Source organism: Thermochaetoides thermophila, assembly GCF_000221225.1.
Source record: "Thermochaetoides thermophila DSM 1495 unplaced genomic scaffold scf7180000011822, whole genome shotgun sequence".
Lineage (NCBI taxonomy): Eukaryota > Fungi > Ascomycota > Sordariomycetes > Sordariales > Chaetomiaceae > Thermochaetoides > Thermochaetoides thermophila.
The window spans coordinates 1820321-1837736 of NW_006383038.1; the positions used below are offsets into that span (position 1 = coordinate 1820321).

The 17416-nt window shown below is 53.5% G+C and overlaps 4 protein-coding genes across 4 annotated transcripts in view; 3 read left to right on the plus strand and 1 right to left on the minus strand.

Annotated features, from left to right (window-relative positions):
* CTHT_0069350 (uncharacterized protein) overlaps positions 1–193 on the plus strand; it is a gene marked incomplete at both ends in the record, with an annotated part of 4202 nt that extends 4009 nt beyond the window's left edge. The window contains one exon of the mRNA XM_006697152.1: positions 1–193. This exon is cut by the window's left edge and continues 131 nt beyond it. Within this exon, the coding sequence (XP_006697215.1) occupies positions 1–193 (193 nt within the window).
* Positions 194–5645: 5452 nt separating this feature from the next.
* CTHT_0069360 (serine/threonine protein phosphatase-like protein) lies at positions 5646–6894 on the plus strand (the record flags this gene model as incomplete). The annotated part of the gene is made up of 4 exons (XM_006697153.1): positions 5646–5825; positions 5975–6376; positions 6440–6739; positions 6805–6894. 4 exons carry the CDS (start codon positions 5646–5648, stop codon positions 6892–6894), a joined length of 972 nt encoding a protein of 323 aa, XP_006697216.1.
* A 3189-nt stretch (positions 6895–10083) lies between these two features.
* On the minus strand, positions 10084–10726 carry CTHT_0069370 (guanine nucleotide-binding protein subunit-like protein; the record flags this gene model as incomplete). Its single annotated transcript, XM_006697154.1, has 2 exons — positions 10084–10204; positions 10263–10726. 2 exons carry the CDS (start codon positions 10724–10726, stop codon positions 10084–10086), a joined length of 585 nt encoding a protein of 194 aa, XP_006697217.1.
* Positions 10727–12492: 1766 nt separating this feature from the next.
* On the plus strand, positions 12493–16083 carry CTHT_0069380 (eukaryotic translation initiation factor 3 110 kda subunit-like protein; the record flags this gene model as incomplete). The annotated part of the gene is made up of 3 exons (XM_006697155.1): positions 12493–12495; positions 12754–13017; positions 13090–16083. 3 exons carry the CDS (start codon positions 12493–12495, stop codon positions 16081–16083), a joined length of 3261 nt encoding a protein of 1086 aa, XP_006697218.1.
* Positions 16084–17416: the final 1333 nt, after the last annotated feature.

Sequence of the window (17416 nt, forward strand, 5' to 3'; positions counted from 1 at the left end):
AGGAGGAGGAGGCGGGGGAAGAAGAAGAGGGATCAGGAAGGGGGGTTGGTTGTTGCGCGTGGAGGGGGGGGCTGAGGGTTTGGAGGTTGCCGGCTCGACGGGGAGTAATACTAAGAGGAAGAATAGGAAAGGGAGCGCGGGGAATGGGAGGGTGTTGAGACGGGGGGTTAGGAGTAGTAACAGGAGGAGGTGACCCTCGCTTTATGCTCTTGTCGGCTAGGAGTTCAGACGGTTGAGGGACGGTGTTGTCTTACTTTCTGTTCTTGAGGATAAGGTACAGTGGTGGTTTTGAAAGTCTTTATTTTGCCACCTTGTTAGTTGTTTTGGTTCTGTTTTTTTTTTCTTGTTTGGTCTTAAGGAAGAGTATTTGATTCCCCCCCCTCCCTTTTTTTTTTTCATTATTTGCTTTCTTATTGCGTTGGTTTCAAAAACCCAACACTTTTTTCTTTTCTCATAAGGTTGGCAGCAACACAACAGAAGAGAGAGGCTTGATTTGTTCTTCGATGAATCAATCAGCCGGATAGGTGTCAAGGGATCCAGCTATTACATGGGTGGTAACTGGTTGAGGGATGGATGGATGGAATGGGACGGGATGGATTGTCCGAAAGGGAAAGAAAGGGATGGGATGGGATGGGATGGGATGGGATGGGAAGGGAAGGGAAGGGAATGAGCTTTTTCATTTCATTATTAAATCATACTTTAACTCTGCTTACATGCGTGTTTGGTGTCGTGTTAGGGTTTGTACTCTTTTTTTCTTCTTCTGCCTATCTGCTTACCTACCTATGATGGGCGGTCGGTTGGGGTTGGAGTTGGGAATGTGACTTTGTGTGGGGGTTATTGTACTTTATGTCCGAGTGTTAGGTACCTATTTTATGTATCAAGGCAGTCACTGGGCCTAGATGGAAGAGACGTAGTTAGCTTTATTCCAAATTAACATTACTTCAACTTAGTGTTCCTCGTATGGTGTCTTGAATGCAAATCCCCCCTCCTTTGCTTGCTAATGCGTCTTAGATGGCTTAATCTTGGATTGTTGGATGTGTATGCTGAGCGTCTGGAAGAACTCCGGTCAACAAAGCAGATCTCATCAATGAGATGGCTCTACCTGAAAATCTGGACTGCTGCAAGCAGCTGCCATGAGTATAGGTGCCCATTCTGACCATCTATTTCCTGGAATGCTCGTTGGTCATAAGCCCTCGGTGTGAGGAATAAACCGCCTTCTTTTATTACCCAACACACCGAGCTGCTGTTCATCTCGCAACACCCATCCCCTACTGGTCAGTCCTTCCCCTCTTATAGCGATCATTGAGTTTGTGTTACATTTCCGGTCCTTGATTCTCAATTTGAGGCTGCTGTGTTCCATGAACCACTACCAGCAGGTCATCGAGATGTGTGTGTGTGTGTGTGTGTGTGTGTGTGCGCCACCGCATGCAGTGTTCTAGCTACCACAACGGCACCTTTTGTGTATAACTGGCCATTGCATGTATGCTGTATGTAAAGCGAAATGTGAGTAGTAATATCCAAATGCACGATAGTATAATAGTTGTTGCGTAGAGGAGAAGATGTCTGGGAGAGTGAGGGGACGGTTCCTGGGGAGGTTCACCAAGAGTGCATCGCGGGGTAGCTACTAGCACCTAGCAAGGCACAGAGAGAGTTGAAAGATCAAGCTTTGGAAGGGGTATGGGATAGCAAGGTAGGGGAGGTAGGTAGGTTCGTGGCTACATAGCCCTATAGCCCCCCTTATCAGTTCATGGCTTGAAGCAGATAGCTTGCATGGTGGCACGTACTGTGACAGTTTGCCTACCAAGACGGAGAGGCAATAATCATGTGGCCCCGTCAAAGCCACCATTCCTACCCGACCTACAGAACCTACCACACTGACATGTACATTGGCGGTTACCTAGGTAGCCGAGCTAGACTGACATGTACATTGGCGGTTACCTAGGTAGCCGAGCTAGAGAAGCTCAGTTCAAGGAAGTCAGAGGTAGCCAGACAGGCAAACGGCTAACTGCTTCTCGTGATCTTGTCTTTGATGAGTTTGGACACGTTATGACACCATTGGGGACAGAAACCCATCTAGCAAGAGGGTCCGGAAGTAGGGAAGGTCAACAAAGGCCCAACATGGACTCTTTTCCAGAAAATCAAACCCAGAAAGACGGAAAGATGGAAATGTGTTGAGTGGATAGAGGGGCTGCCTACCGACCCTTAGATGCATAGAGGGGTCTACTTGGATGGAGGGGAATGGAGGGGTAACTCTGCCCCGCTCCATCCGCTCTCGCTCACTCGCATGTGTGAGTGCCACTGCCGCCTGCCGCGCCCCTGCAAATGTGGGTTATGGGTAGGGTAAGGATGAATAATATATGTAAAGGAGGGGCTTCTTAGCGTCCTTCCGTCTTCCGTTCGCTTCCATGGGCCATAGCGGCCAACCGTAGATTGCAACAGCGCAAAAATGTTTTTCAAGGTAGCGCCTCTCTCTCTCTCTCTCTCTCTCTCTCTGTGTGTGTGTGTGCGTGCGTGTGTCTTGTCCGAGAACCCGAGAGCAAGGTAAGACGGAAGAGGGCTGCTATGCTGCCTGGGGGAACGCCCCGTCCATTGAGCTTTCAACAAGGTCGCATGCTTACGAGCTATGTGGGAGGGAATGCGTGCTAGACCAAGAAGTGTCACAGGCATTCGCGGAGCATAAACTCGCTCACAATTCACAAATAAGATGACATGGAAGAGCTGTGCTGCAATGCTCGACTGAGATGGACAAAAAACGCCTCGAGGTAGCTGTTCCCGACGACAACCAAGCGGGCAACGAGTCAGGACCTGCCGATCGGGTGCAGCTGGGCTGCAAAAGGTGTGAACTAAACGCTGCAGAAAAGAACCTTGGGCAGCAGCAAAGACCGGGATGGGCAAGGTAAGGTCGTAGGCAGATAATCTATACGACAGTATGTATCACTGCTGCAGCATACCATACGGGTTTGCGACTGAAACTGGTTCGGCCCAGACACGGTATTTGGGAAGAGACACACTCGCTGATTAGGTTCCGAGCCTCGAGTCTCGAGCCATCCCGAAGATTGGAAGGCCGAGCGCCCCGAGGCCGTCGAGTGTGTCGATTGGATGGCTCGGGCGTTGGATCTGGAATGAATCAGGTGCTATGGCCGCCACCACCAAGGGCAAGGCAAGGGCAGAGCGGCAAAGTTGACGAAGATTTGAAGGGCGAGACCCGGGGAGAACGTGTAACTCTTTTTTGTTGCCTGCTATCTTTTTGCCCGCCTCCGATCCGGGTCAAGCTAGACTGGACGGATGTCAGGATGCAAGGCCGCAGAGTTCCTTGGCCCAGCCCAGACCGTTACCCAGCGCCAAGCGCGCGGATGGAGAACCGGGAAGCTGTCTGAATGTCCGGGAAGCTCGGTGGGTGTGTGGCAGTCCTCCAGGAGTCCAGGGCTCCGGAAGATCTGATCGCTTGGGTCTCAAGCCGGCACGCCCCGCCCCCAGCCGAGACCAGCTGGGAAGATAGGGCAGAGGGCTGTCAATCTTGAAAAAAAGAAAGACAGCTTCTTAAGAGTCTCTTCTTGTCCGGGGATTTGGCAAAAGTGCCGTTGACAGCCCTTGTCTCCATCAGAAGACATGACAGGATCCAACCAAGCCTAGATTTTCCTGTCAACTGAACCAACTCATCCATTCGTCCTGGAGAGGCTGCAATGCTTGAGCTGTGTGGCTGCAAGAAGCAGGTGAATCAGGTGGGGATGGAACCGAGAAGAGATGCATATTCAGCATCGATGACATTGTCATCGAGATGGCTGCGTTGCATTTTTGCTGTCTTTGCCCCCCTGGGATCCTGAATATCTTGAAAAATCTTCACTAAATCCACAGCAACATAGGCTACTTTAGAATTCCCTTGTCATCAAGGTCACTAAAAGAATGATGTTGTCAACAAAAAGTGGGATGTTGAGAGAAGGGTTGCACGGCTTGTTGCCAAGGAAGCATGAAAACGAGGGGTCGACATCCGCTGTTGGGAGCTTTGCTGGTGGCCAATCCAAGCGATAGAGCGGGGCTGCTTGCTCGACTGTACAGCATAAACACAGTCCACGCATTTTCCCACGTGATGTTGATAGATAGCAACATGCTCATGTCTGCCCTGCGACAGCCAATCGATGTACGCAGTGTGGATGCAAAAGTACCAAGTTAACACAGCAACTGCATTCTTCTGTTGATCGCAGATAAAAAGAAACACGTCAAAACAACCCGGAGCCCCGCGCATCAGCTGCAATTTTTTGTGGAAACGGGTCAGAAGGGAAGGAGCGAAAGGAGCCTTGTCGGATCGCTGGTGCCCAGTGGTGTTTCCAGTTCTCAGCGTTCCCCCCCCCCCGCAGCTGCGCAAACTGGAACAGGGCTGTGCTGTGCCTAGCGCCCTTCTGCCCTTGCTCATTCCTGTCCTAACCTATCCTGCCAGTCTGGCGGGAGAGCCGCGGTGCCTCCTCCAACCTGAACCCGAAGGCTCAAACGGACAACGCTGCCTTCGAACTTTTTTTTTCCCTTGTGCTCTCTTCTGCTCTCCCCCCCAGAACCCTCCCCCCAGCGCAGCATCTCCTCCAGCAGAACAGGCGAACTTCACATCGGCGATCTCGACTTCTCCATTGCACCGAGCAGTCAAACGGTTATCTGTGATTTTTTTCCCTGCGTCTTGCTGATCGTGAGACACGACTAGGCGAATTCCCTGGCGGTCCTTGGGTTGATTTGCATCCCCAGCAATCCAGCAGCTTCGAGGGCGCCCTGGGTCATCCACTCCTCCCATTTCCATCTCGACTGTGTCTCGATCCCCCGACCGTTCCATCCTTTCCCAAAACACACATTTCCCTCCTCCCCCAGTCGACGACCGGCCCAAGGCCATCCCCCACGATACACGTCAAAACGACGATTTTCGACGGCTTCGCACCGCTGACTTCTAGCGCGGGTGATTCCAACACAATCTTCTGCATCCTGCAAGGGTTTTCGAGAGACGGCCCAGCACATCTCAGTTTTGCCTGTTGGCTCGCTCCTATCACTTGCTGCAAAATAATTCTGCAGCAATTTTGCCAACTGCGGTGACGATATCAACATTGGCATCTCGCAGTCCTGCTCAGCAGTCCCCTTGAAAGGGTCACAACCTCACTGCTATCACGGGCTCCATTCCTATCTCTCTCAGATCTTTTCTGAGAAGCATCGACGACGAAGGGGCTTTCTCCCCTCTCTCTAATACTCCACCAAGACAGCCCACTCGTTGCTGAGAATTGTTCTGCACTTTAGGTACGTTGATTTTTTTTCCCCATCTTTTCGCGCGATCATTCCTCTCAACGTTTTTATCGCCTGTCTTCCACGCAAACTGTTTTGCAGCTCGCATCGCGTCCCCCACCAACTGACCAACAGCCGACCTGGCATTCTCTGGTCGAGACGCGACTTTGCATGAAGTCTTGAGACTGTATTCAATCATATGCTAACTTTTGCTCTTGACATCATCATTTAGCTGCAAAGAAGGCGGTCGTTTGGTCGGTTCTGCTTCGCACTCGTCTTTTCCTTCTTTTCCTTCTGTCGGTCGGCTTTGGGACCTGTCGGTCGCTACCGAACCTCGATTTCTTTTCTTCAGATACCACCGTTCCGATCGGGAGGATTGAGAACGTGATACAATGGCGGACCAACACGAGATCGATCTCGATTCTATAATCGATCGCCTTTTGGAGGTGCGGGGCAGCCGTCCCGGCAAGCAGGTCCAGCTTCTCGAGTCCGAGATCCGCTATCTCTGCACCAAGGCCCGCGAGATCTTCATCTCCCAGCCCATCTTGCTCGAGCTTGAGGCGCCCATCAAGGTAAGGATGTAGCCCGAACAAAACCTTCAAGTTACTTCGGAACGCGTAGTTTCGCGATTTGGAGTTGACTGCCCCGCTTCCTTGCGAGGATTTCCTCACGTTACTCTCGGTACCTTCGGGCCCAGCTAACCCACACCTCCCCCTAACAGATCTGCGGCGATATCCACGGCCAATACTACGACCTCCTGCGCCTCTTCGAGTACGGTGGCTTCCCGCCCGAGGCAAACTACCTCTTCCTCGGTGATTACGTCGACCGCGGGAAGCAGTCGCTCGAGACCATCTGCTTGTTGCTGGCCTACAAGATCAAGTACCCCGAGAACTTCTTCATTCTCCGTGGCAACCATGAGTGCGCTTCTATCAACCGCATTTATGGTTTCTACGATGAGTGCAAGCGCCGGTACAACATCAAGCTGTGGAAGACCTTCACGGACTGCTTCAACTGCTTGCCTATCGCGGCTATCATTGACGAGAAGATCTTCACCATGCACGGTGGCTTGAGCCCTGACCTCAACTCGATGGAGCAGATCCGTCGCGTTATGCGTCCGACAGACGTATGCATCTATCCTTGTTTTCGCGCGTGCGGTTGATGGACTAACCATGGCGAACCCTCTCAGATCCCCGATTGTGGTCTGCTCTGCGACCTGCTCTGGTCAGACCCTGATAAGGACATTACTGGCTGGTCCGAGAACGACCGCGGTGTATCGTTCACCTTTGGCCCGGATGTCGTCTCGCGGTTCCTCCAGAAGCACGACATGGACCTTATCTGCCGCGCCCACCAAGTTGTCGAGGATGGCTACGAGTTCTTCTCTAAGCGCCAGCTCGTCACGCTGTTCAGCGCTCCTAACTACTGCGGCGAGTTTGACAACGCCGGTGCCATGATGAGTGTTGATGAGAGCTTGCTCTGCTCCTTCCAGGTGAGTCATACTCGTCCATTGTTCCTTTCATCGATTAAATACTAAAACATAACCTCTCCCTCCAGATCCTGAAACCTGCCGAGAAGAAACAAAAGTACGTGCCCGGTTTCGGAGGCGGCAGCCGACCGACCACTCCCAGGAAGCAAGCCAAGTAAAAGAGTTGAGACGAACTTTTCATCTTCTAGGTTCGGTCGCGGTCGATAAACAGCTTACCTCGATAATACCAATCCACATAGATCAAGAATCGCCACCCGCCATAGGAAGGAAGGAACCGGTCGCATTTTCTCATCGGCTCGCCTAACCAAATGCCATCCGCATGTTTTCGTTCTGTTGTTTTTTTTCTTTGATCGTCGAGGAAATCGTAGCCCTATTTCTCCTATCTCTTTCGGCCACTCCGTCTTACGAACGAGCCTCGGTCTCTCCCCTGGAGCGCCATGATCGCCGTCGTTGTCCGAGCGAAGCCATGTCTGTCTTACTAATCTTGTGGCGGGGTAACATGGAAAGGAGGGCAAGGGCACCACGAAAAACTGTTCTTGTGTGGGAAAGGGAAAGGGACGATTTAACGACTCTCCTTGTCTGTTCACTCCTAACGAGGGCAAACCCGGAATGTATAGATAAGTGGGAGGAGTTTGCGCTCTTGAAGGTTCTTCTTTTTTTTTTTATTTGGGAGGGCAATGGAGGAAACAGGGGGTCTCAATTGTGTTGCTCGGTTTTTGCACGCGATGCTGTTCACCTCATTTAGTGAGGAGGATGGGAAGCCGATGAGGATGGTGTGTTCTTGTCGGTTCTCTTTCTTGCTCCTTCCACAGGTGGTGCCGCACCTGCTTGCCTTCGGATGTCAATGCTAGTTTACTCCATGCTGGTCCCTTCTGTGATGAGTGGTTTGTTGTAGGTTTTGTGAAGGTTGAGAGGTGTATTTCTGTGTGGTGAGGACCCTTCGCTGACTTGTTTCTACGACTTCTTATGCTGCATACCCTTCAATATTACTTCGTATGTTTTGTTGTGTATCAGGTGAGCCTGAATCGCATTTTCACCTTGATATAAGTGAGTGAGAAGTACAATAACATTCCTTGGACGGCGGTACGAGTATTCCGAGGATTCCAGGGCTATTGGCTGGGATGTCATCGATGCCAAGGCTAGTATCAACTGAACTAGGTTGAGGTGTTGAAAGCGGAAGACAGGTAAGAAAAAAAAAGGTGTGGTAACTATATTCTTGGGTCAATCATACTGGGAGGCGCTAGGTTTGGAGAGTAAAATTGTCGTGTAGTAGCAAGATGAGCTGTATTCGTTCTTCTGCTACTACGTGCTATTGGAGTTGGTGATCTAGAGAAGTAGCATGCCATTCATTGGTGCTCAACGCCGAGGATCCTCATAACTAAGATAACCTTGATCGCTGCTATACATCTAGATACATCAAAGCCCTGATAGTTGACCGGCAAAAGAGAACCAGAACTTCAAGAGACAGAACTTACATCCCCATGCCAAAAAAATATATATAAAAAAATATAAAAAACTCCCCCATCATCCCTTCTTCCCAATCCTCAACCAAAGCCCTCATTGACAATCCTCACACTTTTTCTCAACACCACACGCTTGCCCACCGACGACAACTTCCCCCTTCTCCTTCTTCTTCCCTTCCTCCTGTCCCTCTTCATTCTTCCTCTCCCACTCTTTCTTCGAGTGACGATCCACATGCCCCAAATCCCTCCCCGGCTGAATGACATCCCTCACCCGCCGCTTCAACTCCTTCGTCTCTGGGAACCCGCCATCGACCTTGCGGTCCCAAATGACTGCCTTTTGCATGCCAACCCTGCCACTCCCACTACTACTGCCTGGCTCTTGGTCTGGGGCGTTGATTGGGGAGAAAAGTTCAATAACAAATACCCCTCCTGTGGACGGTTGCAACGCGACCTCACCGAGGGAGAGAGAGAAGGTTTGAAGGAGTTCTTGGGCGTACTTTTTTTTTTTCAATATTGGTGGGAGGGTTAGGTTAGGTTAATTGAGGGTTGGGAGACGGGAGGGAGGGGAGGAAAAGAAACACGTACATAAGCTGCGCGAAGCATCCATCTACACTGCGTGCAGAATTTGATTGTTACCCTTGGGAGGAGTGGCTCAGTCGACGCTGTCTCTGTAGCCGTAGCCGTTGCTGTGGTGGCAGCCGTCGGGACGATTGTCTCGGACATTGTGTTGTGTCTGAACGAGTTTGGGTGACGGGAAGGGAAATTTGTTTGTTTGAGAGTAAATTACAGAATGTGTATATACGATATTGAGAATGAGACAAACGGAAGATTTTGGTTCAGGCTGTGAAACCCAGAGGGGGGATGTTCGACAGCCGGGCTAGGCTGTTGGGGAAGTCGGGTTGGTTCAGAGAGAAAAAAAAAATTGGGGTATTGAGACAAAAATTACCGGGAGAATGTGAGATGAACGAACGGGTGGAATGGGAAAGCTTAGATATGCGTCATCCGGCGAGCTGGCTGGCCATCACCTCAACCCACCAATGCACTGGACACTCAAATTGGCCCTGAATACTGCTGGCAGCGGCTACACACAACCACGGGAACAAGCATGTATGTCCAAAAGTTACTTTCATCACCTCGATCCATTCAGATTCCTGTACAGGAAATCCGGCAATCGTATATACAGTACATAAGAAGAGGGCGGCCTAGAGGAACGCGAAGCCAAAAGTTACAGCATGGAGAAAAGCGAAACAGTCAAACAAGGGAGGGGAAGAAATGAGAAAATAAAAAAGGTATTACATGCTGAAGCTGCCTCGCAAACCTGCGAGCCGCCCCGAGAAAGAAAAAAAAAAGAAGCAAGGGGTATGATCTGGAAAACATTATCGTCGGAGGCCGTGCCATGTCCCGTCAGTTCCCATAAAAACGTCCTCTTCTTTCATCCCCTTTCCTGCCTGACACCTGACCGACCAAAAAAGTTTAGAGACATCTTTGCCGTTTGTTGCCTCATCGTAGCAGTAGTAATAGTAGTAGTACTGGTAGATGGGGTGGCGCCGAATTATACCGTACCGTTCTTTTTTTGTTCACACACACCATTTCGCTTCGTCCATTGTAGAGGGGGAAAAACCAGCCTTGAACCATCGTACCCAAAACAAAGAATCGCCTTGTCCACATTGCTCATTCATGGTTTGTTGCTTCTCGGCGGGCCGTGTACCAACGTGGCCGTCCAAGCGACTCCGGCGCAGGCTCACGCAGCGCTGGCACAAGGTTTGCAAACCGAGGCAATTTAACCATGAACCGAAGTTGCGGGTGAAACACTAAGTCCCGGAGGGAGAAAAGGGTTATCCGTCCGAGGTTGAACGCGATATCGAGCATCGTGGCATGGATCTTTTACATCACCACACAGCAGCCGCCGCTCTGTTGTGGCGCGTACGGATCCTCGCCCTTGGGAACAGGACCCCAGACGCTCGGCACCATGTAGTCCCTCGTGCTGTTGCAGTACGCGATGATGCTATGCCAAGTTAGCGAGCAATTCCCAGCAGATAGCTCGGGCCTGAATGCGTCCTCACCTCTTCGCCGCCTGGCTCACGGGGATACGCTCGCGCTCGAGATCCTCACGCAACCGGGCATTGAGTTCGGTCAAACGACGGAGCTTGAGGTCGGCCATGCTCTGCTTATTCTTCTTGATCGAAGTCGGGTCGCCGACCTCGCGGGAAGTGTACTGCGGCATCTTGGTAGAAGAGGGGGTGGAAACGCGTGCGGAAGGGGTGTAGGAGTCGCGCTTTCGCGGGAGAACGGATTCTGATGGGAGCTCGGCTATCGACAGCGATGAGGACGGTGGCGCGCGCGACGCTGCTCCTTGCTCAGAAAACCAGCTGATCCGACGTGCGGATGTGCGTGGTGATGACGAGGTCGCGTCGCTTCTTCCGCCGGGATGAGAATCGACGGCCGGATGCCGCGACCAGGGATCTGGGGGTTCACGGGTCGCGAGGTGTAGTTGAGGGCGTTGTTGTTGTGCTTGTTGCTGGTTCATGATGCCGAGTTAGCCAACTGTCCGGATACCAGCGCTGCGCACCTCTCATGAAAGGTTATGTTCCCCCTTTTTTTGCTGCCAGGTATCTTCGCATCTGGACGTGAACATGCTGGACTTTTGATTGCCTGGGCAATGCAAAGACAATTCCCTCTTCCCAATGACTTGCTTTCCCCTCCCAGTCTCGGCCAATTGGATCGACGTGATTGCTTGCAGGCGCTGCGGTCGTAGGCACAAAAAGCACGCGCAGGTCGCACCCGTTTGCCATCGGCCGCGACGCAGACCAGGGAAAAACGCAAAAAAAAAAAAAACGAAGCGTGCAGAGAGGACTCACCAAAAAAGCAATGAGCGGATGCCAGAAGCCCGCGTGCGATGTCGCTCACAAGATCAGGCAGACAGACAGACGGCGATTGACCTCCTGCAGAGGGATGACAATGGGGATGGGGGGGGGGAAGCGCAGAAGGGCAGATCGACGGGAGGGTAGTCGAGCGAGATTCTCGAAAGGATGGATGCACCAACGGGATTGGCAGAGGGCGATCGGGGATTGGGTGGAAACCTTGGAAGGGGCTGGACGGGGCAGCAGGCTTTCTAAGCATGATTCAGGAGTACCAGCCCGTGGTCCGTGCTTGCTCCTACCGTCCGCCCCAAGAAATTGGTATGACCAGACGCGGTTAGCCTAGGCCGCCGCAGGCCCGCTAGCATCATTCGATCAGTCGGTAAACCCTCGCTCGGGCCAGGCTCCCGATCCGAGCAATACAGCTTCCTTTCTGATGCCGACGCCCTCGCTTGCGGACAATGTCGGTGAAAATGCTGAAATGCCATCAGCTCTGATGAAAATGCCCATGATGAGAATTCACAATAAAGTTTGGAGCAGCGTAGCATTGCACGCAAGCTGCGATGGACCTCGCTGATCGGACCATATCTTGCTCTACGGAGATCTCTCGTGCTATTTAACATCTCAATCCCCTGGGGAGTCGATCTAGAGATCAGAGCTGTTGGTTACCCCAGCAAGAGAATTCTTTTCTCACCTCCAGGCCGTCCGCACGTCCGGCGCCCCGATAAGTCCAAATGCGCCATCTGAAAGAGGGTAGCTTTCTGAGACACCAGCCAATGCCGCAACGCCTTGCAGAAAGACCGTTGTCAGAGACACGGGCGCTGGATGCTGCTCTCCGGATTGGGTCATCGAGGCATCATCGACCCTGGGGCAATGCGCGTGTACTGTACATTGTTGTCGTTGGGATTATTCCCAGGGTTACGGTACGTACCGTAGCGACCGCCTTCCAGGTTTGCTCAGGGTCTCCATTGCCCCGCCATTCGCAGAGGAAACAACCGCCCCACCTGTGCAAATAACCCCAAGAGCCAAGTTCGTAGTCGAGCCTTGAGATCGCGAGGAGTTAATGAACGAGTTCGATTAGAAAGTAGAATCTGCTTGCGGTGATTTTGTAAGCCTGAACAGCCAATGCTATCCGGTACTTTTAGTCTCTCTGTCTGCTCCGGTGCTACCGATTTTTGCCAGCTGGTTGCCTGGGTTAGCAGCACATCAACAAGTCACGTGACAAAGGATTTTCCACCCACACAAATTCCAGGTAACCCACGGCGCCTGGTCAGGGCTTGGGTTCAGCGGTGGAATTCATTTCTCCACGAGGCGAAAAAATCTCTGGACAGCGCCAGCCAAGTCGCCAGCAACCCCTCACGCTGCACTTGTGCTGCTTTTTAGGAACATCTTACGTCTCCTCGATCCCGGCGCCGTGCAGAGGAGATTGCCCATCATGGTAAGTTGAAACCCAAGAGCAGGACAAGGTGGTGCCCAGAGTCTTTGAAGTTCTTTTGTATCCTGTGATGCGGCGACCAACCGACTTGCCGACTTTGAGGCTCCCCCTCCCAAAGAAAAACGACAATCCATCGCCAACTAGTACATCGTCGTTATCGCCGTCGTCGCCGTATTCATCGACCCTCGCCTTTGTTCCATTATCTCGTCCCCGGACTTGACTTTTTTCCAGTAGCATCATCACTAACACCCCACCTCACAGCCTCCCCCGCCGCATCAGAAGCCCGAAAATGTCCTCAAGCGGGCCCAAGAGCTCATCGGGGTCAACCAGGCCCCTGCCGCCCTGAGCTTACTGCATGAGCACGTCACCTCGAAGCGCTCCCGCAATGTCCCCATTACCTCCCTCGAGCCGGTTATGCTCCTGCTCGTCGAGCTGGCGGTCGAGCAGAAGAAGGGCAAGCTCGCCAAAGATGCCCTCTACCAGTACAAGAACATCGCCCAGAACACGAATGTGGCGACAATAGAGGTTCGTTGAGGCCGAGGATGGGAACAACTGGCGCTCCCTTTTTTTTTTTTCCCTTGCTGACTAGGGAAATAGCTGGTCCTCAAGAAGTTCATCGAGCTGGCCTCCGAGAAGGTTAAGGCCGCCCAGCAGAAGGCCGAGGAGGTTCAGTCGAGCATCGAGAGTGCCGCTGTCGAAGACCTCGAGGCCAGCGAGACTCCCGAGTCCATCCTCCTCGCCACCGTTTCTGGCGAACAATCCAAGGACCGTACCGATCGCGCCATCGTCACCCCTTGGCTTAAGTTCCTTTGGGAGGCTTACAGGACTGTCCTTGATATCCTCCGTAACAATGCCCGTCTCGAGATCCTCTACCAGAGCACGGCCATGCAGGCCTTCGACTTCTGCCTCAAGTACACCCGCAAGACCGAGTTCCGTCGTCTCTGCGAGCTGCTGCGCAACCATGTCCAGACTGCCGCCAAGTACTCGGCTCAGATGCATGCTATTAACCTGAGCGACCCGGATACTCTCCAGCGTCACCTCGAGACCCGTTTCCAGCAGCTGAACGTGGCTGTTGATCTGGAGCTATGGCAGGAGGCCTTTCGCAGTGTAGAGGACATCCACACACTGCTCACCCTCAGCAAGCGCCCTCCCAAGAACATCATGATGGCCAACTACTACGAGAAGCTTACCCGCATCTTCCTCGTCGGCGAGAACTATCTGTTCCATGCTGCCGCTTGGCTGCGGTATTACAACCTTCTGCGCCACTCTGCTGCCCTGCTGGCTACTGGCCAGAGCAAGAAGGCCGATAACCCGCCTGCCACTGAGGCCGACCTGCAGAAGGCCGCTACCTTCGTCGTGCTCTCGGCTCTGTCCATACCCGTCATCAGCACCTCTCGCTCGCGAGGTGCCATGGTCGACTTCGATGAGGCTCGCAAGACCAAGAACTCTCGCCTCACCCACCTCCTGGGCATGACCCAGGCCCCTACTCGCGCCAGCCTGTTCCGCGATGTTCAGTCCAAGTCTCTGCTCCGTCGCGCCCAGCCCCAGATCCGCGAGCTGTACACCATCCTGGAGGTTGATTTCCATCCTCTCTCCATCTGCCAGAAGATCTCCCCCATTCTCAAGCAAATTGGTGCCGACCCGGAGATGCAGAAGTACATCGCTCCTCTTCAGCAGGTTATCCTTACCCGTCTGTTCCAGCAGCTTTCTCAGGTCTACGAGACGGTCGACCTTTCGTTCGTCGAGAGCCTGGCCCAATTTCCCGAGCCGTTCCAGGTCAGTCGTGGCATGATTGAGAAGTTCATCATGAACGGCAACAAGAAGGGTGATCTGTCTATCCGTATGGATCATGCTACTGGCGTTCTTAGTTTCGACGTTGACGTCTTCTCCTCGGCCCGCGCTGCGCACGCCGGATCCGCTGCTGGTTCCGCCGAGAGCGAGACTGGCTCCGTCCAGCGTCTCCAGAGCACTCCTTCCCAGATCGTTCGCTCTCAGCTCACCCGCCTCGCCGAGGCTCTGTTTACCAGCTGCCGTTACATCGACCCGTCTTTCAACGAGGCCCAGATCAAGGCTCGGGAGGCTGCTCTTGCCCGGGCCAAGGCTGGTGCCGAGAAGGAGCACCTCGAGGTTCTCGCCAGGAAGGAGATCATCCAGAGGCGCAAAGATCAGGCTTCGGAGGCTCAGGCCCAGCGCGAGAAGGAGAATGCTCGGAGGAAGATGCTCCAGGAGCAGGCCCTGCAGCAAGCCGAGGCTGCTCGCTTGGCCGAGGAGGCTCGCATCCGCGAGCAGAAGCGTCTGCAGAGCGAACGCGAGGCCATCAAGCGCAAGGAGGTCGAGAACATGCTCAAGGACATGAAGCTCGACTCGGTAAACCTCGAGGACCTCGAGAACCTCGACAGCAACAAGATCCGCATGATCAAGCTGCAGCAACTCGAGCGCGAGAAGAACACCATTGCCGAGAAGCTGCGTATCACTGGCAAGCGTCTCGACCACCTGGAGCGTGCCTACAGGAGAGAAGAGGCCAAGAAGCTTCCCGAAGATTATGCCAAGCAGCGCGAGCGCGATCTTGCCGCGTACGAGGCTATGAAGGCCCGGACCCTCAAGGAGGCCGAGCAGAAGCACAAGGAGGATCTGGAGCTCAAGCATCGTCTCAGCCGCCTCATGCCCTTCTACGAGTCCTTCCGTGCCGAGCTCCACGAGCGTCGTCGCGAGCAATTCGAGAAGCGCCGCCGCGATGCCGAGCGCGAGTTCGAGAAGGCCGTCAACCAGCGCCGGAAGGAATATCGCGAGCGCAAGCTCCGCGAGAAGCGCGAACGCGAGGAGAAGGAGCGTGCCCTCCGCGAGGCCGAAGAGCGGGCTGCTCGCGAGAGGGAGGAGGAGAGGAAGCGGCAGGAGGCTCGCCGGGAGGAGCTGCAGAGGCTGCGCGAGGAACGCGAGAAGGAACGCGAGCGTGCCCGCGAGGCTGCTGCTCGACAGCAACAGCGCGAGGAAGAGGCCATGGCCCGTCGTCGCGCCGAGAAGGAGAAGCAGGCTGCCGCCGCCGCTGCTGGTTCTCTGCCCATCCGCGAGCCGCAGCCCATCTCTACCAGCGGTCCACCACGTCTTAACCTTATCGGTGGCAAGACTCCCACATGGAGAGAACGTGAGGCGGCCAAGCAGGCCGCCGCTGCTGGCGGCGCCGCTCCTCCCTCGGAGAACAACACGCCGCCCCCGGCTGCTCGGCCCACTCCCCCGCCGATGGAGAGGTCGTCGTCGTCCGACGTGCCGTCCGCCGGTCCTCCTCGTCTCCCTCTTGCCGGTGCTGCCAAGCCCGGCGGTTGGCGCGAGAGGTTGGCGGCCAAGGAGGCGGCCGCTAAGGAGGCTGCTGCCAGCGGCAACGCTCCTCCTCCGGGTCCTCCTCCCCGCACCGGCTCCGGCCGTGGCGTGCCCCTCGACCGCACCGGCTCTGGCCGCGGTGTGCCCCTCGACCGTGTCGGTTCTGGCCGTGGAGGCAGCAAGGATTCCAAAGAGCCTGCTCCGGAGCCGCTCAAGCCCAGTGGCGCTCCCGGCAAGTGGGTGCCCAGGTTCCGTCGGGAGAATGCTGGCAATTAAGTAGTGGGTGGTAAGGAGGCTGGCGGACGCGGTTTTTTCTTACTATACTCGCTTGTTTCCACCGAGCAAAGGGCAATGTCATTACCGGACAATAACATGGAGTTCTCTGCTACTGCGGGTTTCTCATTTCTCTTTCTCTTTCTCTTTATGAGGCTCTACCCAAGGGGGGGGACGGAAAGGGAAGGCAGGCAGGCAGGCAGCAAGGCAAGGAAGAAAAAGGTAGGAAGGGAGTGGGTCGGTCGTCTTCACCACAGTCAGTCAGGTCTTACTCTCCCCTGCCTTTTTTACACGAGGAAAGATCAAGAACGAACGAAAGTAAAGTGTTTGTTAAGTAACGGAACGGGGCGTCTCGTCGTCTTGCTTCCATGCATCATGCATTGATCGTGTTTGTAGAAGTAGCATCCACGTACGTACGTACGTCACGCCACGTCACAGAACGTTAGGGGTATCATGGAGCCTTACTTAATTAGGGGGGGTGGGTTTCTAGGGGCAGGTAGCTAAGATTGGTAAATGAGTGGTTTTTAAAATGCGTCCCGGGTGGTTGTGATATGTCTTAAGTGTTGGTGATTTGATCTTCCATGGTGGACATAGAGGAGAGTTGCAGAACTGAGATAGAGGGAATGGCGAGTTGAAGCCTTTACGGCCTGCCATTCTAACCTTCCAAGTCTCACTGAGGGATTGTGCGTGTTGTGAGCCATCCATTTGCATGTAATGAAAGCCAAGTACTCCATCCGTAACGGCGTCCTCGAATATGAGGAATACTGAATTGGACTAGCCTTCGGCTCTCCGGAGTGCCTTTGATCCCTTTATGGGAGACACCATATCTGGACTCAGCGAGGAAACCACATCGCGAAAACGCTTACTTTCTTGTCTTGGGGGTTCTGGATGTGTTTCAAGAATGCACTGTGAGGAGCTAGTTTTGTTTGACCCGCCAGATCTCTTACTAAAAAGAGTGGATTTCCGGATAATGTCCTAATATCTACGGCAGGTCTTGATGATGTTTCGAGCAAATGACTTTTCTCGAAGATGGAGGTGAGTTGCAGAACTTGGATTGAGGTGCATAATGGTAAGTTTTAACTTTAACATTGAGCGTTCAGTCTCTGTTCCAGTGTCTGAACAAGGGATGGTGTCTACGAGTCATCCATTAGAATGAAGTTGAAGCTGAACTCTTCATCACAGTATCCTTTGTCAGAGGAACACTGGGAATTGTTATGGCTCTCTGCAGTCTTGCAGACCACTTTCCGGAATGGAACTTTGAGTTTGAGAGACAGTCGTTTCATGGCAATACCTGCTTTCTTCCCTCCTTGCCTGAGATAGTGGATGTTTAAACTCC